The sequence below is a fragment of the Sylvia atricapilla genome, chromosome 7 (assembly GCF_009819655.1).
Source record: "Sylvia atricapilla isolate bSylAtr1 chromosome 7, bSylAtr1.pri, whole genome shotgun sequence".
NCBI classification, from domain to species: domain Eukaryota; kingdom Metazoa; phylum Chordata; class Aves; order Passeriformes; family Sylviidae; genus Sylvia; species Sylvia atricapilla.
Window position 1 is genome coordinate 26,417,015 of NC_089146.1, and position 23,692 is coordinate 26,440,706.

At 46.7% G+C, this 23,692-nt stretch overlaps 1 protein-coding gene and 1 long non-coding RNA gene across 2 annotated transcripts; both read left to right on the forward strand.

The window, feature by feature from the left end:
• The first annotated feature begins 3,665 nt into the window (after positions 1-3,665).
• On the forward strand, positions 3,666-10,721 carry LOC136363645 (uncharacterized). The gene is made up of 5 exons (XR_010744027.1): positions 3,666-3,739; positions 4,389-4,489; positions 5,962-6,217; positions 10,314-10,377; positions 10,640-10,721. It is a non-coding gene; the product is annotated as an uncharacterized lncRNA (long non-coding RNA).
• Positions 10,722-17,076: 6,355 nt separating this feature from the next.
• Positions 17,077-21,681, forward strand: INHBB (inhibin subunit beta B). Its single transcript, XM_066323056.1, has 2 exons — positions 17,077-17,479; positions 20,125-21,681. Exons 1-2 carry the CDS (start codon positions 17,077-17,079, stop codon positions 20,898-20,900), a joined length of 1,179 nt encoding a protein of 392 aa, XP_066179153.1. The 3' UTR covers positions 20,901-21,681.
• Positions 21,682-23,692: the final 2,011 nt, after the last annotated feature.

Consider the following 23,692-nt stretch of genomic DNA (forward strand, 5'->3'; position numbering starts at 1 on the left):
ACCCCCAAATTCTTGAATGAGCCAGCCACTGATTTTAAGTGCCTGTAACTAACCTTTCTATCAAATATGTAACAAGATTATATTGCACACTATGGGAGGGGGAGGAAGAGGAGACTGAGACACTTGTCATTGGCTTTCTGGAAATGGTGTGCATGTTTTTCAGGACTGAATTGACATAGTAGTTTGGTTCATTCACAGTTAATTTTCCAGACCTTAATTGGATCAGACAGCTTGTATCAACTACATAAATGACAGAGTTGTACAGAGTTTGTCTTTTCTTCAGACAGTCTTGTGCCTTTGAATAACAGAATAAGCAACACTCTGGAAAAACTAGTTCTTAGTTCTTTTGAGTGTGCCAGACTCCATTCTCTCTGTGGGTTTGTGATGAATGGACTGCAGGAGAGAAGCTGAGATGCTTCTGAGGCAGGATGGCTCAGGACAGACTCACTGGTCTCTAATGCCACTTAATTTGGAGTGGCAGAGCAATGGGATTCACAGTAAACTTTCAAGCAGTTTCTGCCACCGCTGCTGTGTAAGTTGGAAGTGGAGCATTCTCTAGCTGATGACTTCTGGCCAAGGACTACAGCAATTTACATAATCTTGTTTACATTGTGCTTGCCTGGTGTTTGCCCTGTGTTTCTGATTGCCACAGTGGTTTATGTTGCTCTCCTTCCCAGTGAAGTAACTTTTAAAATATTCTGTGGCAGAGAAAAGATACCATGGAAGGTGTCGTGTAGGAGGCAGGAAAGGGTTCTGAGCACAGTTGTGTCACACAGCTGTACCCAAAGCCCAGAATGGCACCTTTTGCTTCAGATAGTCTGCAGGTGCTTGTGAGGAACAGGCTTGCCTTCGGTTGCAGCAGGATGAAACGGGAGGATGGTGACTCCTACATAGCTTGGCTTCTGCCTTTGTGTTTGCCTGTATTCTCCCCCAATCAGAACATTTTAGTGTGTTTTTGTGAACTGAGTGCTGACAATTCCTGGGATGTACAGGCACCTCTTCCTGAGAACTGCTGGCTCCATCTTGTGGATTTAGGAGTTAGAAGCTCTGCCTTGGAGAGGGGCTGTTCAGCATGCTCAGACGAGCAGACAAGTTGCTGCTATTTATCTGCCACCTGAATTACATGTAGAAATCCACACTAGCTAGATTCTTCTGGTTTTGTTGCTTGGCTGTATTATTCTCTCATGCGGTATGAGACTTTGTTCTAAAATTAAATTTTCCTTTTGCATGCAAATGCTAATGTGAAATCTTGCCTAAACATTCTTCTGTGCAGCAGAACACCCAATTTCTCATGGGGATGGTGGATTTACGTTTTCTCTGGCATTAAACCAGTTTGCCTTGCAAGTGTAAGTTTGTTCTGCTTGCTGAGCACTGATTTGCATGCCTGAAAGAATACTTATTGTTCCCTGAGAGTGTGCACTACTTCACTAAACGTTTTGTTTCTAAGGGTAACTAAAGATGCTGGGCTTTCTTTGAAATATAAAGCCTTAATTTGGGGGTGGGGCAGAGAATATCCTAATTTTTTTTTTTCCCTGGCCCTTGGTCTTTCCTCCCCCAAACGACTCAGTGTCTGTTATGGGAATAGGATCCATTAGGGATATAGCAGCAAATGGCCCCTTAAGAATTGTAACTCCAAAGGGGGTTGGAACTAAAAAGGTGAGACTGGGATCACATGCTCTGCACTTGCCTTCCTGATAGAGCTGATTAATCTCCAGAGTTTACAGTAAGTTCCCTTCAATGAGCTTTGTTACTTGGCTTTGAGGCAGAATCATGTTTTTGATATAATCAGAGTTTATAGAGTTTGTTTTTAAAGCTTAGAGTTTGGGGTATTGGAGGCTTTATGCATGTTGGTTTCGTAGGCCAAATACCAAATACAGAATTCAAGGACAAACTTGTGCACACATGTAGCATTGAAAGACAAGGAAAGTTACTCCCTACTGTTTAATAGTGCTCTGTTTTTATTTTAAAAAGGAAAACACATACAACAAACTGAACCTGCTGTTTGGATGAGTGTTTCAACCTGTGGTCTGTAAGAGTGCTCTGTAACATGATTACTCTCCCCACAAAACGATGGCATTACAATTCTATACCTGTAAACAAGGAAAACAACTGTGGACTGTGGGAAGGAGTAATTATCTGAAAAAATAGCCAAATTCTTCCTTGCTTCTAAAAGAAAACCAACATTGCCCAAGATACCCTATAGTTTTACCCCTAGAAATTTGGCTGTTCAGTTTTAAAAAGGCTGCTGAGAACCAGAGAGATGGTCCTGGTCAGACACAGACCTCCCTGACAGAAGTGTCCTTTCTCAGAATGACAGGCTTCAGAAATCAGGATCTAAAACTGTTTCTTGCTTGGGAGCTGGTGCTATGAAAACCCAAACCTATTATGTTGCTGAAAAAATGCCTACAGGATGGACTAGGTGTTTGGTTTTAATTTTCTAGTCTGTGCCCTGGTCATGGGTGTGGAAGAACTTCTTTCACTCAGGGGTCTCTGTTTTCATTTCTCAATAGACTGCTTGAAGAGTTCAGTGAGCATTCTAGGAGTTCCTAGGTCTGCTTGGGTTCAGGCAGCTTAATAAAACATGAGCCCTTCTTTTCCTTTCACTCCTGGTGACTGCTCCTCAATTAGGTGCTGAGCAGTGCCATTGTGTGACAGGTACTTGGATCCTCAGCTAAGGTTGGCTGCCTCATTCCAGCTCTGAAGACTGCAGGACAACAGAATGAATCATGCTACGAGAAGAACAACTACTCACCGAAGGATTATGAGCACTAGGAGAGCTGGACGCTTCAGACTTTGCTAATGAAAGCTGCTTCCTACCTGAAGAACAGCAGCAGAATATGATTCATCTACTTCTGCAGGCAGGTTAGAGCTTTCTAATATGGTACCTTGAGTAAATCTGCTTGAATGATGACAATAGTGCACTAAACACTTGTAGAGCAGAAGGTAACACTATGTCTTGCTTGAGTTGTTTTGATTTTTCTTTTTTCCCCCCTTTCCCTCCCTGAACAGTACAGAGGGAGGAGGGCAGGCAGAGCTTCTTCTGCGTGGGAATAAAGGCCACATTTGCAGCTTTGCCTCAGGAGCTTGAAAAACCATAAGTCAGGCCTCCAAAACTGCATTTGGTTTAGAAATAATGAGATGCTTTAGAAAATGAACTTGGAGTTCTCTTTCACAGTCTTTTAGTTTCCAAGCATTTTGAGTACCCTTGCTTCATGTTTGCAAGCTTTCTTGCTTCAACAATGATGGCAGAAGTACTTTTTTCAATGAAAGCTAAGATGTTCTTATGCTTGCTGATTCCAGGACCTAGGGCATAAATTTTAAAATATTGTGGCGTTTGGAGAGAAGAGGAGGCAGGACATGCAAACCACTCAACTTTATGCCCCATTTCTGCTGGGTCAGTATCCATCCTTTGCAGTAGGAATCTGAAGGATTGCAAAAGCCAGAACATAAGGATCCCCTGTTGGTGGTCCCAGTATCTGTCTTGGCAGCTTGCCAGGAGCCCAAGGGATGCACTTAATTTTCTTTATTCATTAGCATATTTTTAATCAAATCCATCAAACCACAATGTTTCCACATGTCTCTCCCATGGCAGATGAACAAAAATAGGTCAGTGCCCAAATGTACCTTTAACACACTGCAGTTCACTCCCCTTCTATAGTTGCAGTTGGAGGACAGCAAATGACTTGTACTCTGCACCTGGTGAAAACTTGTGATGAAGACTTCTTCTCTCCTGAAAGAGGTGAGCACGTGGAGTTTGTCCATGACACAAACTGCTTTCCATCCGCTGCCCAGTCAGAGGGCAAGAGCTGTGTCTGAATCCTCTCCAACTTGAAACTAAGTTTACAGCATTTGTTTAATAGTGAATAATCAAGCAGGTGCAATGTCCAGGGCTGAATTCCCTGGCCCTAATGAAGTTCCAAGACTGCTTACACCTAGTTTAATAACAGGCTTTTTACATTCTTGTCACCTGTAACCTACCTTCATATACCTCATGCTGCCAACCCATCTCTAGCCAGGCAAGGAAAATGTTGCAGTGTTGAGATCATGTTCACACTTGCAGCTGAGACGTGTCTTGCCTTGTTTCTTATCTCTGAATTGTTCATAACAAGAGCTAAGTAAAAATTACTCTTCATGTTTTTTACATGAGCTTTCAAAGTTGGTTCTGGGTGGGGTGAATATTGCATCAACACCAAGTTAAAACTTATCTTTTGTTCTTCTTTTTTGGAAAGAAATGGGGATATAGATTCCAGGGAAATAGTCTTCCCTATGAGACACAAATTGAGTAAAGTCAAAAGTATTAAATAGGTTTGGAGTTTTTGAAATGCAGGTCTATGACAAATGTGTGCTTTACTTTGTTTTCTTTATTTTTTCCTAAAATCCTTTCCCAGGACTTTCAATTTAAAAAATGGATGAACACATATCCTAAATGTAGCAGTTGGAATGGACTTGTAGCCTGTTCCTGGCTGCAGAAAAGCTAGGGAAGTGAAAGGTGAGAAGCTCTGCAGCCCCACCTCTCCTGGTAACCCCTTCCTGCTGACAGCACCATCACCCCAGACAGGCTGCAGCAAGTGACGCATGCACAGAGGAAACTCTGCTGCTGGCAGAGTCTTCCTTTCAGTCATCACAGGCTCCTTTGCGGTTCCTCTTGTTTTGGGAAATAACCAAGGGGTGAGGGTAGGAAAGGTGTCTTAGCGAGACTGTTAAATTTGACTTCCCAGTTAAAAGAGTTGGGCACTTCCTGCTGGGAAGGCCTTTTGCATGTATTTGTGTCAGAAGCCCAAAAGCAGAATATAACCTCTAAAGGCTGGAAGTCCATAGTGAGAAGACAAAGTTTTTTCTGATGTGCACCAGGTGGTCTCTGCTAAATAACAAAACATCCCAATCGTGGGGCTGGGGAGCTGTTTACTCCTGCCTTGTTGCATGCCTGTAATTGTTCCCAGCAGGAGTCCCAGGTTATGGGCAAATACTCTATCAATTTATTGTTCCATTCATTCAGCTCTTCTACTTCTGCTCTAAGTACTGTCTTCCTTGAGAGCTACCAACCACTTGGTTACTTTCAGTTCTTAATACAGTTAGTTAATGGTTTGCCTTGTCTAAATCCACCCTTATTTACCCCTGTATTCTTTTATTGTCCTTTAACCATCACTGTTAACAAAGCTCAGCCTTGCTACCTAGACAGAAAATAAGTTCCAGCAGGACTAATTTTGCTACAGGCTTAATCCTGCAAGTTTGTGCCTTGTCACTTTGAGAGGGAAGAGAGTCACTTGGCACATTCACCTCACAATCTCTCTGCTCTCCTGTAGTGCCTGTTTGGTGGGCAGACCTGGGTCTGTACAGAATCTATTGTGCCGTGGTTCAGACTCTGGGGGAGCTGCCTCTGCTCTTGCTTTGTTGAGTGATAGCATGGCAACAACAGTGATGTTTTAGTTTGGGGAAAGCAGGCTTGGGAAAGGTCTTGGGCATCACTGGGGAGGGTTGCAATCCTAGTTCTTGGCAGCCACCACAGATCTTTGCCTTTTGAAGTGATGTTTCCATGCTTTACCTCAAAATGGCAGCCACCAAAACCAAGAGGCTGCTCCTCTGCCTGAGCAAGCCATGGGCAACAAAGCCTCTTCAATCTACCTCGCTTGGGGGCTGAGAATCCCTTGGGCTTCACAATTTAGGCTCTCTCTTGGCTTTTTTCCAGGAACACAGCGTGGGTCCGTTCATGCAAGGGAAAGGCAGGGTGGTTGGCAGCGCAGCAGTGTTTTGTATACACTGTGCTCGGCGCTCAAAAGGCTAGTGCCGAACATGGGGAATTTCACATGGCTCAATTCCCTTCTGCCCCGGGGAATGTGTATGTCTCCTCTCCCAGCAGAGTGCTCTTACCAGGGTATGCTTGGTGCCAGGGAGGGGGCTGTCTCCATCCTCTTAAGGCTGGTCTCATGTGAATTAGCTAATTCCAAATGTTTTGGCTAGCAGGGTGAGAAGAAGGGAGGCCCGGGCTTGTGGCTCTCTGAACTGTCTATTTACGGAGTTGTGGGTTCCTGCTCCCTTTGGTCATGCACTGACTCACCTGGAGGCTTGGGGAGTGCTCCTGTCCCTTCAACGCCCCGTGGCCTGCTCCTTCTGAGAAGACCTGAGCTGCCTCTCATGCTCCCTGGGACTCCTGTCAGGCAGAAAAGAAGACTGAGCCCAGCCTTTCTTCATGAACCATTGGACTACTGACTAAATTAAGGTATGAATAAAAATAGCCTACGCCCATATCCTCCACCCACCTTGAGCTCTTTTAGAAACAGGGAAGAAAAAAAAATTACATTTATTGCTGCATTTTTGGACACCTGATCTGGAAGGTGGGCAGACTGAAAACACCTGCTGCATTGAGTCCTTAGGGAGGAAAGTCAGAGATGTTCATCCAGTCATTGTAAGGGACTGTAGTCCGAGATGGATGCTGCAGGCTTTACAAGGCTTGGAGGCCTTTGGTTTGCCACTAAAGCCAGCGACAGGCACCTGAGTGTCTTAAATACATCATCATGGAAGCCACTACCACATCAGATGCTCAAGGTTTCTTTGTATTTTGCTATGACACAAGTGATTTTAACATAGAAAGTCAATTAATGGGGGTAGGAATTCAGCATCAGTTAAAACCACACATTTCACAAATTTGAAGTTGCTCTAGCAGAAGTTGAATAAGTGTCTTCTGTCTCCTTGAACTTTGTCCTGACCTGCACACACATGGTTTGTACTGGGAGTGACAGGGACTGGACATCCAACAAACGTTTCCCCAGAGTGAAATCCGTGCAACAGCCTTATTTCTCGTGATACTTGTTCCAGCAGTTCACCAGGCTGTGGTCAATTTACTTAGTTGCTGTCCAGGAAATATAGGTAAATAGCATGCAATCCTACTGATGATATTAAATAAAAGCACCTTTCCAGTGTGACTGCACACCATTGGCACCTCGAGTGCACATTTTGTGGTAGGGGAAATGCCTATGACCCGAGGAACACCTGAAGCTGAATGAAGCAAGAGCCCTTAGAAATGCAGTCCAAGCCATCATTCCTAATGCTCAGTTTTTATGTCATTTATAGAGACTACCTTTAACACACATACACAAAATACAGGGGTACTGTGATGCCTAAATAACTGGTTATCTTGAATTTTCTCTAACCCTGACATCTGGAAAAAAGCTGTGGCTCTACAAAATACCATCTATTGCTAATTCTTTATACAGTTCTAGCACCTCTCACCCTGAAGGACCAGACCCCTTGAACTCTGGCCTGTGACTACCTTCCCGTTCTCCCCGAAAGACCGCAGTAAATGAGGTCGTCTTAGAGAAGTCCAGCTGTGTGATAGCAGCTGCTGCCTTATGCTCCCCTAAAGGGAAAGTGGGGCCTGTTTTGGGGTGTGATGGGACCAACTGGATGCAGCCTTGCATTTTCTTTCAGTGCCCTTCACTGTTCTTGTAGAGGTGGCCCTGCAGAAGAGGGTTCCAAAGGATGCAGCATCTGATGGAGTGAAAATTTGTGCACAATTCAGAGCAAGTATCAGTTTACAATAACCTCTAGAAAAGTGGAATTGTGGAGAATAAAGCAACTAATTGGGTCTGTGTCAGGGTGCTTTAGTACCAACAATAAAATTTGGCCAAAGAAATGAAGCTCACACCTTTCTGCTGCACACAAATAAACCAATATTTCCTAGGGATCTTTCACAACCAGTATTGGTGAGGATTTATCACACATAATGTCCAAACCTGAATGCACCTGGCCCCGGTATGGGATCCTTGGTGATTGTTTTTTGGGGTTTGGGTGGTTTTTTTAATATTCCATTTTCAGCTGGAAATTACTGATGTGACCAAAGTCCGATTCCTTTCAGCAGTTTCTCCCTTCCTCCCCCCACCTTTTCGCACTCCCTGAGGTCTGACCATCTGGAAATCCTCCTCCACCTCTTCATCATGTGTGAATTTCCACCTAGGGCTGAAAGTGTCACTGTACTAAAGTGTGATGCATTAACACATTGAGGCAGAAAGCAGAGGGGAGTTGGGGATTATAACACTTCATGACCCACTCCGCAGTCGCTCTATGATTTAATCATCTTTATCAGCTTGTATCCTTTTCTTTGTATCCCATATTTTCCCTGTATCCTTTATTAAAAAATTTCCATAATTAAAAAACCCCCAATGCTCTACATAAACACATAGAGTGCAGAATCTTATATTGAGACTAGGATCGACTGAAAAAGGCAAATGTCTCAAGGAAAACATGCCTCACTCAGGCAATCTGGGGGACCTAGATCCCTCTTTCACAATGAAGCTGAATAATTATCCTTATCTCCTATAGCAAACTTGGGTTTCTTCATCCCAACTCTCATGAATATGATCTGGAAAATATATACGTATATCTAAAATATAAGTAGTAATAATGTTATCTTGTACAGAAAGGAAAAAAACTCCGCAAACCAGATGCCATGTTAGTTTATACTTTTAGTAGAGTGGAATGGAAAATTCAGTAGTTTGGTAGTCAGTTAGGTGCCTAGCCTTCTTCTAACTAAATACTGAGGCTTATTATGCTTCAAATAAATATATATATATATATATGTATTTTGTGGCTTGGTTGCTGTAATCATCTTGGATGTAATAATGTTATTAGCCTCAGGGCTATATTTATTAAGATTTTAATTTAAAATCTTTCTGTCCTTCAGCATTTAAACAGAGGAAAACCCCATGTGGAGTAGCCAAAAAAAAAAAAGTTCATCCTTTTCTTTTTCATGCATTCACCTCCCCTAGGCCCTCTCTCTCATCTTTTAAGCAAAAAACCCTAGAACAACACACTTTCCTCTTGCAGCTCTGCACCCTGCTAACACTTCAGTACCTGTGCGGGTTTATTAGACCCAATGTCTGCTTAACATGACCCATGTGCTTCTGCTCTTGCCATCTCTGAAGTGGTGGTTTGTTTTCTTATCCTGGTATAATAGTATCAGTATATTTCACAGTAATATTTCCACATATTATAATTTATTCTTAATCATGTTCTTGGTAAGTATCTCAACCACAGCTGTAAACACTGAGGGGGCAAGACTATTACTCAGAAAAGGCAAACAGCTGTGGAGAAGTTTTAGGGTTATTCTTTGTTAATAAGCTCCCCCACTTCTAAGAAGATCATGGCAGGGAAATAACAGAACAAGAAGACCTGCTTGTAGCCTGGAGAGTGAAAAAGCTGTCACAGTGTAAGTGCTTTTTCACGTGTTTTGGAAGAAATGGCAGAGGTTAGCACCCAAGTTGTACATTGTTTGCAACCCATTTTGTTTCAATCCCACAGCACACTCAGGCACTGACTTATGACTGACAGATACTGAGCAGGGCAGAGGGTGATTCAGAGATTTCTGTTAATAACCTTCTGTGATTCTGCGTGGTGGCACAGGACCTTGCTTGGAGCCAGTGTCCATGCAGCACATGTAGTGGGTGAGGTAGTCTGAACATTCTGGTTAGAGGCCTGCAGTGGCTAAATAGCACTGGGCAGATGAGCGTGAGTCCTGTGGGGCAGCTCTCAGCTGGGATAAATCTGCAGAGCTCCACTAACTGTGACAGTGCTACTGCTCTGCCCCAATGGAAAAGCCTCTGCTTCACTGGGGCACTTTGGTGCTTTTACAGGAGTGCCTTGATCCTGGCTCTAGCAGAGTCAATCATACCACAATCATCTTTCAAATCTCACTCTGACATTCTTTTGCAAACAGCTGAACTGCACAACAGTTTTGGTTTAATATAATAAGATTCATGGAAACAAAACTGTGCAATTTAACTATGAACAGATTGAAAATTACTTTTGACAAACAGCACCAAGGCCATGCTGTTTGTGTCAAGCTCCATGGAAAAGATGAATTATTGTATGCCTCTTTTCTTCATTTCAAAGCAACTTACAGAGGACTGAATGCTGTCATCCTAACTTACAGCTAGTAAAAGTGGTGTAAAGAGAGAGAAATTCAGGGCTAAGCCCAGGACTTCTGACTGCAGCCTGTCCACAGGAAGCAGGTATAGACATTTGCTCTACATTGTGCTACTTGCTTGTGGGGGGAAAAAAAAAAAAGAAAAGAAAAAAAAAAAGTAGCTTATGTTCAGGTACTAATGGAGTCCTACTGATTGTCCATTTTGACATGACTCGAGCACTCTATTTCTCTTAAAACATTGCAAAGCTACTAGCCATTTTTTGCTTCTGAGCTTCATTTAAAATTGGAGGGAAACGTTTCCATCTTGTCACCACTCCCTGATAATCACTGCTTTTCTCAGGACAGCTGATTTTAACATTGCTCTACCCTAAAGTTCATTTTCTAAATCTCTCAGATACATCAGTCATGATGGATGTACAGAAGAAAAGCACCCGTGGACTTTTAAATGCACTGCCTCAGTAAGTAGCGTTCAAATTACAAAAAGTCAAGTTTTAACTATTTTGTTTACCACTTAAATGCAGATTTTATTTTTACTCACTTTGCTACTTTGCAAGCCTTTTGGTGTGAACTTAAACAAACATGAAAATCATGTTCTTTACAGTATGTTAAAAGTGCTTATATGTTAAAAGTGCTCACCACAAAGCAGACACTTCTTTGTTGGGCAACCAGCACAGCTTTTTCATGTTCTCTGTGTGTCCTCACCCGCCCCAACCTATTTAGGTCAATATAAGCAACTTCAGAGGAAGTCACTGCCTGGTTATGAGGCTACGGCTTTGGACTACAGAGGACAGACTGTGCGAGGAAAACAAGAACACTCTGGGCCGTCAACAAGCAGCAGATAGCTCTTGAATATCACATGGGATATCCACCCAATGGTGTTTGGTCCCTTTACTCTGGAGACTGGAGCAGATCCCTGAAGTCAGCCCTTTTGGCAAGGGGACACTGCTGTGTGCAGAGACCTGCCTGAGGCAGGGACCTGACTGCACTGCACCACGGGCACAAGATTCAGCCACACTTCATTCCCCACACTGAACCTGGGGCTCGGCTGCAAACATTCCCAGAGCATGGAGGGGTCACTGAAGAGGATCAATCAGTCAACACATTGCCCATGAAGCACAGCAAGGCAGCTGAGGTGAGGAAAGCAGGACTCCAGCCACGCTGAAGCAGGTGCAGTGGGAGCAGGAGGCTGAGGCTGTGAGTATGTCCCTGTCACCCTGTCCTGCTGTCTCCATCATGTCCCCCATCTTGCCTGACACTTGTGCTGAAAGCTGGCATTCAATAGGTGCTCTTCAAAACCTGTTGAGGGCTTCACTATACTTCTCTGTGACTCATCTTTCAGATTCTCATTGTACCTGCTTTAGATGAAGAGTTCCCAGTTTGGTCAACTCTTTCGTTTCTGTGTGCTAAGCCCCTCTTTTTCCAAGTGCTGTTCTGAGTAGGACCCTTTCTTTTAGAGAGCAAATCTCTGCTAACAAACAGTTTTCAATTAAAGAAGCATGGGCAGGAGCAAAGAACCCAGATTAACCTTTTTGTGTTTTTATTTTTTTTCATGAGTTAGGTCTACCTCTGACAGTTCAGAAAATATCTAGATCATTCAGAATGGCATTTACCTACCTGATTTTCAATAGGACTTTTCTTTTATACAGAATTATGCTGCTTTTGAAACATCCACTGTCTTTGTCCCAGCTGCTCAAGAAGTAATTTTGTGTAGTGAGGAATGAGTCTGATTGCGGATACATAATTTCATCTGAAGCTAAAGAATGTAATGAATAAAAATTCCAGATAGGGCACAGCACTTCCAGGCTGTTCCTGTATCCATCTGTCTCAGTTTCTCTGTATTTCCTGCAAGATGACAATGGCTACCTTGTAGAAAGCTCTTTCAGATATGAGGCAGAAGTATATACTTCAAGGTCTAGCCTTGAAACTTCTGTGGGATAGCAATGCTCTTCTGAAGTGCCATTTAAAACAGATTGCATTTCACTACGTGCAAAAATCCCCCATATAGATGCAGCTATATGAGCAAAAAAAAAAGTGCTTTTGCCAGTATAGCCTATTTTATTTGGGAAACGCTTGCAGAAAAAAATGCTTGTGCTAGTAAAACTTGTATTTGCTGGTTATCAAAGAAGAAGCATTTCTAGTGCAAACCAGGCCTCTCATATGTGAAGCTTTTATTCAGTTAAGCCAACAGTACAGCAGAGAAAACCCTACCTCAAAGGGATTGGTAAGGTTATCTAATAGATATTATTAATGGTTTAAGAGCATAAAAGGTGCTTTAGCTAAAGGTGAAGGGCTAGATCCTTTGCTAATGTAAACTGTTCATGGTCCCACTGAGGCATGGTGGAAACACAGAGCACTGAGAGCTCCCTTGTGCCATTGCTGCCTGCTCAGTTTGTAGCTCAGGGCTGCACTGACAGGCCTCTCCAAGAGTGACTTCTGTATCCTTACCCCTGAGAAAAATGTGCATAAGCAAATATCTGGGTTATAAAGGAAGAAAGAGTTGTATCAAGGAAGACCCCGTTTGAGCAGGGAGGTTGGATCAGATGATCCCACGGTCATCTGGTCCCTTCCAACCTGACCTGTTCCATGATTCTGTAGAAATTTGATGTCTCAGGAACATGTCGATTTACACTGCCTGAGGATCTCAGTTTATACTGTTTTCATTATACTACTAGCTTTTTATAGGCATCAGATTCCAGTCATGAGACTTGATGATTCCACAGAAAATACCCTCCGACGCTGTACTTTCTCACAGCAGGGCTCCCTGGCTAATCGTGTGCTTGCCCGTCAAGCACAAATCCCAGCCATTTCCTTCCCAGTTTTCCCCTGCATTTAATGTATGGAAAAGCATGACCCTGAATCAGATGAATAGCAGCCGGTTTGAGAAGGTGTGTGTGAAAATGTATCCTCACGCAGATGAGCTCAGAACAAATAGAATAGAGGGGAGGAGGGGAGGAGAGCCGAGTGGGGGGAATGTGAAGCTACCCTTTCCCTGATGGTTCAGCCACTGTGTGTAAGCAACAAGTTTATGCCCAAGGGAAAGAACTGAAAGCTGAGGAAATTTTAAAATTAACAGAGCTTTATGGCTCAATCAATAGGCCATGCTCCCTGAGCAAGATTAGAAATCAGATGGCACATTTCTTTCTGTTAACCCTGTTTGCTCTCCCTGAAGGCTCTTCTGCTTGAAAGCATCTGAGGTTTGATTAAGTTTTTCTCTAGGAGGAAGCCAGAAAGTCTATTGTGTGAGAACTGCCTCCAGAATGCTGTGTTGGACACACTTTAAATAACAATAGAGGTTATTAGAGTATTAGTTTGTTAGTAATTGTGAGAGAAGATAAGTCTTCCCAATATTTGAATATGCAAAATTGCTTTGGCTAACTGAGAAAGGGGGAGAGGGAGCAAAAGCCAAAACATGCCACTACAGTGAGTAACAGGGATGATCAAAAAACCCCATATGTAAAAAAAGAAAACCTCTACCTTGTTTTACTACTAGAAATACCTTCCCAGATTTGTTATCCCCATCAAGTCCATGATATTTTCCTTCTTTGGCATTTTCTTTTCACTGGGGCAATGAAATGTTTTTTTCCAGAGGGAGACGGACTGTGTTTGCACCTATTTCTTGTTTGACAGTGACCTCTATGAACCAGTCATCAGTGCTCTGCCTGTTGTTTTCTTGTTAGCTCTTTGCTGTCAAATTAATTACTGTGAAGTACTAAGCTTGTTGCATTCACGTGCTCTTATTAGCTCACAGGATGTCAGAGTGATTGGATTTTTAGCATTATTTCTTTTTTTACATTCCAAGCTTTCCATTCAAAACCTGTTACTGGCAGGGAGGAAATACTGTACCTAATTCTGATCTCTCATCAGGGTCGCTCCAGTGATGCTGAGGATTTACAAAGCTGTATATGCAACTAGACTTTGTTTACCTTAAACCCAACATGAAAAATTAGATTGGGTTTGCAATGTGACTTTGAAGCACAGCATTAAATGTCTTTCCTTTTGCAGTATAGAACAAGAAGGAAAATATTTGTGATGAGAATAGCATTCATCCCCTCCATTCTTAAGTCACAGTAATGAGCTGATCCTCCACTTGACTGCCGTCACACTCCTGAGTTGCTTGTATTGGTGACAGCTAACAGCGCTCACACGAGTGCAGTCCAGCGATCTATGAGAAGTTTTATTCTTTTCTTTTTCTACAAAATGAAACGAGCAGAAGGGACTTCTTTGCTGTCATGGTTGAAATTTGTGTGTCCTGCATCTGCCCCTTGAAAAGCACCATCTGGCTCGGTGGAAAAGATGAAGGTCTTGAGAGCTGTCTTCATTCCTGAAGGTAGATTTTTCTCTGTTATTAAAAAAAAAAAAAAAAAAAAAAAAAAAAAAGAAAAAGAAAAAAAGGAAAAAGGAAAAAAAATTGAAATAGATGCGATTAAAAGGGCCGGCAGCTCCCCGGTGCCCTCAGCCCAAGGCGCTCCTTCGCCCAGCGCAGAGCTCCGGCTGCAGCGCGCACCGCCCAGCCCCAGCCCCTCGCCCCTGCGGGACCTGACAGCCCGGCCTGGCCCGCGGAGACCTCCCCAGCGCCCCCCGCGGCCGGGCCCTCCCGTGCGCCGGAGGGTTCGCGCGGGATGCCGCTGTCCGGGTCCCGCTGTCCGGGTCCCGCTGTCCCGGTCCCGCTGCCCCGGTGACCCCGCCCGGCCCCGCCGCCGTTCCCCCGCGCGGCCCAGAGGGGGCGCCCTCGGCCCAGCCTTCCCCGGCGGCGGCGGCGCGCAGGTGAGCGCGGCCCCGCGGGGGCCCGGCCGGCGCGGGGCGGGGGCGCGGAGCGGCCGCGGGGACGCCTCGGCGGGGACGCCTCGGAGCTGCCCCGGCCGCCGATGTGCGCCGGGCTTCTTCCCCCCGCCTCCTCGCCCCCCGTCCCTGGCCGCTCGCCCCCGGGGCAGGGCTTCTGGCGGGAGCCGGGCGCGAATCCCTCCTGACTCCTGCGAGGGGTGTCACAGCCATCCCCTTTGCCTCGCTGCCCGGTTCCCCCGCAGCCCCGCCAAAGCCGGCGCTGCCCCGCCAAGGCGCGCAGGAAAAGCCGTTCCCCGGGCGCGGGCAGGGCCGGCGCTGCTGCCGGTTCCCCGCCACGGCTGCGGGAGCGCGGCGGTCCCGTTATTTCCCCTCCCGGCTCCGCTCGGCCGCCGCCCCAGTCCCCCTCCCCCCGCTGCCTCCGACAGGCTCCGCGTCCCTCCTGCCCCACGGAAAACACACACGGTCCCCGGCACCCGCCCCGGCTACCCGGCCCATTCAAACAAACAAACAGAAACCCGCCCCGTCGCAAAGCCAACCGACGGTGAAGTTTCTAATGACTTCTTCTTTCAAGTGCTTAAAAGGCAAGGAGCACCGGGGGAGGGGGAAGAAGGGGGCATCCATCTCCCGGCCGGGGCGGGAGAGGGGCCAGAGCTGCAGGCGCTCGGACTCCGTCCGTCCGTCTGTCCGTCCTGCCGGACTACGGGACAGGGACGCGAGCCGGTGTGCGGTGGGTGTGTTTGCAGGAACCGGGAGGGAGGGAGGGGACGAGGGGAGTTAAAGAAACAGCATAGTTAATATTTCCACATCAGGAAGTTACTGTAATAGCCCAGGGGGCAAAAGACTTAAGTTAATCTCCTAAATAGTGAGGAACCCATGGCGTCTCTGTTATAGGTTGGAGTTCCCACGTGGTTTTAACTCCTGTATAAAAGTTTCAGTAGAAAGTGCCACAATGTCGTGATTTTGCAGGGGGGAAAATTTAGCAGAAGATCAGAGAAGATAAGCGAGGAGCAAGCAGCTTCCCCGAGACCTTTCACTGCGGATCCGAGAGGGAACATCAGACGCGTAAAAAAAGAAAAACAAAAAAAACAAAAACAAAAACCAAAAAGCCAAACAAAACAAAAAACCCCAAACAAAACAAAACACAGCGTTCAAGCCAGCACAAGGCGAGCGAAAGATCAAAAAGACGCAGAGAGGGAGACAGATTAACTGGAGCAGCGGCAGCAGCAGCAACAACAAAAATCACACTTAAAATAATAATAACAATAATAATAATAAAACCCAAACCACCAACAAGGGAGATATTGTTTAAAAGAGCAAGCGAGGGAGCGAGCCGAAGAGCTGGTCTGACCGAGTGGATCCGTGCAGCTTCTCCTGGGATCGCCGGGATCTCGCCGCTTCCCCGCTCCGCGCCGCGCAGCGTGCGGTGCCCTGCCCGCGGCGGGGGTCCCCGGCCGCCGCCACCGCATCCGCGCCGGATTCCGGACCCTCCGCGCTGCTTCGAAAAGAAAAGCATCTCGCTAATAATAAGCGGGACGGTGAGGGGAGAAGACTCGCAACAGTGGAGCTGCCAGCCGCGCACCCCCTGCCCGCCGCCCCCGGCTCCCTCCCCAGCTATGCTCCGGGTCAACTCTGATGGCACGCTGAGAAGCAGCGGGCGCTGAAGGGGGACAACCGAGCGGCGCGGAGCCGACCTGCTCAGAGACCTGCACCCACGGATTGTCTTGCGGGGGCGGAGTGGGCGGGGGGGTACAAGTGGCATTTCTCCCCCCCCCCCCTCCTTCCAGGCTATAAATTGGATTGTATATAAATCTGCTTCGTTTATCTCCCTGGCCCCCCTCAATGACGCTGGACTAGAGAGCTCCTCTCCGCGGCCAGCACGGACCTGCCGAAGCGAGCGATGGACCACGAGCGACTGCGCCCGGGGATGCCCCTCTGAAGCGACGCGGGGCACCGGGGCAGAGCGGCGCCGCCTCTCCCCTGCTCCCCGGATCCCCTCGCACCTCCGGCTCGCTCCCCGCTCCCCCTCCCTCCTCCCCGGGCTCCGCAGCCACCCCCTCACCTGCTGCCGTCCCCCTCCCCCGTGGAGCCGGGCTCTCTCCGTGCACGCCAAGCCTGTTCCCCCCCCCGCCGCCAACTTCGCCCTCGGTGCCTGCGCGTGCAGCCTCCCCCCTCCGCCTCCCCGGCGGCACACGCCGCTTCCCCGGGCGCCCCCTCCCTCCGCCGCGGCTCCCCCCCTGCGCGGAGCGGTTGCGGCCCCCCAGCTTGGCTGCCACCGCCCCCTCCGCGCCGCGGAGCGCTCGGAGCGGCGCTGCCTGCAGACGGGCTCCCTGCGGCGCTCCGGGGCGGCCCCCAGCTCGGCCCCCCGCTCCTCCGCCATGGACGGGGCGGCTCGCCGGGGGGTGCTGGCCGCGCTGCTGGCCTGCGGGCTGCTCCTGCTGGGCGCCGCGGCCACCCCGACCCCGCCGGCCCCCGCCGGCGGCTCCCCGCAGGACACATGCACCTCCTGCGGCTTCCGGCGGCCCGAGGAGCCGGGCAAGGTGGACGGGGATTTCCTGGAGGCGGTGAAGAGGCACATCCTGAGCCGGCTGCAGATGCGGGACCGGCCCAACATCACGCACGCCGTGCCCAAGGCGGCCATGGTCACGGCGCTGCGCAAGCTGCACGCCGGCAAGGTGCGGGAGGACGGCCGCGTGGAGATCCCCAGCCTGGACGGGCAGGCGAGCGCCGGGCCCCCGGCCCACGACCCGGTCTCCGAGATCATCAGCTTCGCCGAGACAGGTGGGCGCCGCCCGGCCGCGCTCCCCCGCCGCCCGCGCCCCCTGCCCGACCCCCCGCGGCCCCTGCCCTGCCGCGCTCCCCGCCTGTCCTGCCTCGCCCCGTCTGTCATTACCCCTGCTCGACCCCTGTCAGTCCCCCTGCTTGACCTCCGTCAGTCTTTCCTCTCGCCTTGCCTGTCCTCCTGCCCACCTTCTCTTTCCTCCTGCCCGATCCCCGGCAGTTCCCCGGCTGCCCTTGCCTGGCCCCTGCGCACCCCGCCTGTCCTTCTGCCTTGGTACAGGCACCTGGCCGCCCAGCTCACCTGCTTGCCTTCCGCCTCATTCGCTCTCCCCTCTGCCCCGCACCGGCTCGCCCTGGCCCTGCCCGCGCCTTCCCGTCCTCCCTGCTTGTGTCTCTCTGCCCGGGATTCTCCCCGGGTTGTGCCCTGCGACTCCCCTCTCTTGTCCCTCCATCCCTCCGCAGCCTCTGTGGCCCTAGCTGCCCTCCGGCGGTTCTTCCAGCTGCGCCGGGGCTTGTCTCGGTCCCTGCGTGTCCCACTGTCCCTCCTCTGCCTGTCCCGCTCCATCTCTTGCATCCCTTGCCTTGTCTATCTGCCCTGCACATTCGTCTGGTTCACTGCCTGCATCTGTCTGTTGAGGCTTGCATTTGCCCATCCTCTCTTTCCGTTTGTTTCCCATTTATTTAGCTTTCATTTGCAGTATTGGCCTTGTCTGTTTGTCCACTGCATGTCCTACCAAGTGTGTCTGCCTCCTCTCTGTCCGTCAGTCCGTTTACTAACTGCCCTCCATCCCCACGGTACCAGCCATCTCAGTCCTGTCCAGCCATTGCAGTTATGTGTCACCGAATCCCTTCAGCACAGCTTTCCAGTAGTTTAACCACCGTCCCTGTGAACTTTGCACATCTGGCTGGAACACCATCACTCTGCAAATTACCTCTCTCCTGTCTATCTGCCCATCTCTCCTTTCCTTCATCGCTCTATCGCTTGGTTCATTTTTCTCTCTCTATCTTCTTGTGGCATCTATATATCATTTGTCCACCAAATAAATCTCTTTCTATCCTGTATGCTGCCCACTCATCTTCTTTATCTACCCTCCCACTTACCGAAGGCATATACATTTACAGTATCTATGGGATCTGTTGCATTATACATATGCTTGTTATATTCACATACAAAATTTATGAGCGCACACAATCTCACACAACACAAGTGATGTGGATCGGTGCAGCAGCACCGTACTGTTCTTTTTCTGTCACTGTCACCACAGTTTACGAAAAAGTTGTGTATTTACTAACATGCGAAAGGCTTTCTTAGTGTACATTTTGGGGGTTATTATTTTTTAATAGGATGTTGTTGGGAGATCGGGGGTGGGCTTGTACTTCCATTTGGTATTCAGTCAATCGCTGTCTTTTGTAACACTTCCAAAATTGACTTTATGTAAAACGTAGACAAACAGTGAAAATTTTTGTCACTGAACTATTACAAGGTACTGAATGGGCTCTGGAGGCACATTTGAAAGGCATCTAGGGTAACAAATGAAGACACCGACTACGCAAAAAAATCCCATTCAGAGATTGACAAAAATGCTAAAGATTCTTAGGGAAGGAAAAAGCAGAAAAGATCTACATTTAGCTCTGTACAGACGGAAGCAAAACCGATAAGGGCAGATGATAAAATGCCTTTCCAGCAATAATTTTAAATAGCGATTGGGATGCTTTGATTCAGGGACCAGAATTACGGTCTCCGCCATAAAGGCCGGCACATTTATCACCTACGCCAAATGTAGTTAGGACTTACAGTACAAAATTGCAGGAAGGCCGCTGATATTTCTGAAATATTTCATGCAGCAGGCTCTTCTGTTTACAAATAAGGGGTTATGTCAGACATTTGGTGACATTTGGTTTTCTGTGACAATTTCTCTCCTTTAATTCTGGTGTTGCTGAAAAGCGTATTGAGAACAGCCAATAACGGCGTTACAGTGGGAACAACCGCTTCATTGCCTTGCCTCGTATGGGTTCATCGTTTCGGGGAGAAAAGGCAGAGATCAAAATGATTAATAATAGCAGATATTCTACCAGACTAAGTGGGGGTTAGCTTGATCTGTTGGACAAGCAGGCACATTACTGAAATATTTTCCGTTCTGTCTCGTGAATCCTCTCCTTTAAACCGCAACGGGAATATGTGCAAATCGAAACAAAATCCCTGGTTTGGCATTGGCATTCTAGTGGTTATTGAGAGAGCTCTCCCCATGAGAATCGGCAGGTAGCTGAAAGTTAAAACTATTCTTAAACTGATGAGATAGCAGAGTCCTAGTCCTAGTGCCGGTCTTTTTCAACGAGCTGCTGTAGCATCTTTAAATCCGGCCTTCTGGAAAAAAAATAAATTCTGGAAAGCTCTTGCTGCTGTCTGCGGATCTGACACATCCGACTGCAGCCCCATGTTGAAGGTTGCTGTGGGAAGTCCCCTTTTCAATTAATTCCAATTGCAAATTGGGGATATCTGATAAAGTGCATGCCTTCTGACTGGCACAGCCCCGTTGCCGTTTGCTTGATCTGCCGTGCTCTAGCGTTGTCCCTGAATCCAGAAAGGCACACAAGCTAACATTTCCTTTTTGACTTAATCTTGCTGATCTCTCCTTATCTTGCAGACGATCTGGCCTCATCTAGAGTCCGCCTCTATTTCTTCATCTCGAATGAAGGGAACCAGAACTTGTTTGTCGTTCAAGCCAGCCTGTGGCTTTACTTGAAGCTGCTTCCATATGTCTTAGAGAAAGGCAGCAGGCGAAAAGTAAGAGTCAAAGTCTATTTCCAAGACCCGGACACTAGCAACAAGTGGAATGTGGTTGAAAAGAAAGTTGATCTCAAAAGAAGTGGTTGGCACACTTTTCCCATGACAGAGGCGATCCAGGCTCTGTTTGAGAGAGGAGAAAGGAGACTGAACTTGGATGTTCAATGTGAGGGCTGTGAAGAGTATTCAGTGCTGCCAATTTATGTGGACCCCGGGGAGGAATCCCACCGGCCTTTTTTAGTGGTGCAAGCCCGCCTCGCCGATAACAAACACAGGATCCGGAAAAGAGGCCTGGAGTGCGATGGCAGGACCAATCTATGTTGCAGGCAACAGTTTTACATTGACTTTAGACTCATTGGGTGGAATGACTGGATCATAGCACCATCAGGTTACTATGGGAATTACTGTGAAGGGAGCTGCCCGGCCTACTTGGCCGGTGTCCCGGGGTCGGCTTCCTCCTTTCACACCGCTGTCGTGAATCAGTACCGAATGCGGGGGCTGAACCCGGGCACCGTGAACTCCTGTTGCATTCCAACCAAACTTAGCACAATGTCAATGCTGTACTTTGATGATGAATACAACATTGTGAAAAGGGACGTTCCCAATATGATTGTGGAAGAATGTGGTTGTGCTTGATTTAAGGTGTGTTTTGGGGGGGGAGAGAGAGAGAGGGAGAGAGAGAGAAACATTCCCGTACAAGATGGTGTTGGAGGAAGTTTCACTGTGTATCCAGGCATCAGTGTTGGAAAGTCACTGTGGAAAAGTTTGACAAAAAAAAAAAAAAAAAAAGAAAAAAAAAAGAAAAAAAATAATCATTTCACTTTGGTGTCAGGACAGTGGCAGTTTGTGGATCATGGACACTTATATATTCTATCACTTATAAGTTAATGCTATGAAATATCTTAAAGACACACACACACACAGTCACACACACACAAAATGTGGGCACGCACACAAACACGCGCTCATACACACAGACACAGACACACACACACACACACGAGGCAGCTCGGAAAAGGGACATGAGCACAGAAAGTCAGTGACCAGTGACGACGGACCTAAATGCCTGCCAGTACGAGTGAACGGCTGAGCAGCTGTTTCCCCGCCTGCCGGCGAAGCCAGACCGAAATGAGCTCCCTTTGCTCAGGCAAAAGCACAGACTGAGAACACAACGTATTCTTGCACGCAGGTGTCAAAATGACCAAACTTAGAAAATTTAAAAAAAAAAAAAAAAAAGAAAAAAAAAAAGTTGACTGTCACCTCTTAGGTCTAACAGGAAGCTGCAGGACACCTGCCTTGGGAGGCGATCACTTCCTCTTAATTTTAATTTATCTGAACATAAACATCACAGATACCCGCTTCTTCCTACAGCACTTCCAGCAAGGAATCATGTGGTTCCATCGGGGGGAGAGAGAGAGAGAGAAAAGGGGACAGACATGTAAGAAACTGCTGTATTTCTAACACCTGGCCGTTGCGGAGTCACAAGCTGGGCTGGCGTGATCCGATGCTTTCACTGCCCACTAGCAACCCATGGTTGGCAACACCCGGCGTGTCTTGGAAAAGGGAATCGATACCATATCTGGACTGTGTTGACTGTTGGCATCTCTCACTGTTCGACGGAACAAAAAGTCAAAAGTTGCAATCTGTGTTCTTCAATGGGGGACTCAGCAAGGCTGCGTCACGTGGGGGACGAGCAAACAAGCAATGGCCACCACGGCTAAACCAATGAACCCTAGAGAGGAGTGACAGCGACAGAGTGGAGACGTTCTGGGAAATGCAGTGCGTTTAATAACAGGCGAGGAACATTTTTACAAGTCTTGGAAAGGAGGAGAGAGGAGAGTGCTTTCAATTTCCTTACCAGGAGGTGTCAAGGATGGCCATAAAGATCAGAAAATAATGATACAGCATAGCACTTGCAAACTGCTTGAATGCACGTATAATAGCACTTGCAAATTTCAATGCCTTGAAAAGTGGTACTTGATAGTGCACTTATCTTTGCTCACTATCTAGGTAAACAGGTGCCGCATGAGCTATGCAATTTAAAGTGTTGACCCATACTAGACAAAACTGGACTTATGATATGACTTTTTTATATTTTTTTATACTTGAAATTAAATCTTTTGCTTCTTTTTTAAAGCGAATGATTGCTTTTAATGTTTGCACTGATTTAGTTGCATGATTAGTCAAAAACTGCCATTTGAAAAAAAATGTTATTTTTATAGCAGCAAAAAATGAATACAGTTAAATGTATTATACATAAATTTTGGAACCAAAGAGGCCAACATATTAGTTATAATTTTTATGAGATGGCAAAGCCATCATATATCATGTAGTCATACTGAGCAATCCCTCACGAGGCCTACCAATTGTTTCAGGGTACAAAATGGATTCTGTTTGTTCTATTCAGTGTCTTTTCTATACCATACGCACATGGAATGTAGAGTGAAAAAAAAAGTGACTATTGTAGAATACATTACAATATGTGCATCCTTTAAATCCAATTTTTATGTTTATTTAATAAAGTTCCTTTTAGGTTCTGTTCCATAATAATTTAAAACCAAACAATTTTCACTTAGATTTGCTGTTGAAGTATTTTACATTTGTGTACAGTTTAAATAAATAAAAAAGATTGAAAACTGGATGTGCACTTTTTCTTTTTTTTTTTTTTTTTTTTTTTCAGTGTGTAACATCTGGAGGAACTCGCTTACTTTCAGGACTGAATAGGCTGCAGACGGTGAACTGTCGCATTAGACCGTAGTCATATTAGTCATTGCAGAAAGCCTTGTCTGAGAGCTCAGCTGCGATCCTAAAAATGTTACACTCCAGTTTTATTGCTGTCTATACATGTAAGCATCTGCTGCTTTCTCTCTGCAGCAGTGCAGGGGCTCTGGGTGCAGGAACAGCGCTGTTCCGCATACCTGCAGGTCATTTACAGCAAGTTCCTGGTTCACCTGCTGTGTAAGAATGTAACTTCTTCTCTGGGTCACTCCCTGACTGCCTAGAAAAAGTAAAAAAAAAATATGTGAAAAGTACTTCCAGGAATAAAAGACCAAAAGTAAGTTTGATTAAATTGTTTTTCCCCAAAACTAGCTGACACTAAGAAAAGGGTATTTTGTTTGGTTTTTTTTTTTTTTTTTCCTTCTTTATAGAAAAATCTCTCTCTTTTACTAACAAGCTCTGAAAAATGTTGAGAAATACTCAAGTACTCAGCTGCACATATATCCAGGTATTGATTTAATTGATCTTCACAGATAAATTCTTCCTCCTGGAGATCTGTGCAAATGCCAGCTGAAGCTGACAGAAGGACCTCTGTTGACTTAGTAAATGTTAGATCTGACCCTGAAACCTGAAAAGTGTTCAAGAAGCAGGATCATACAACTAATGATGGGTTCTAGTTACAATTCACATTCAGGGGTAGCTCTGCCCAG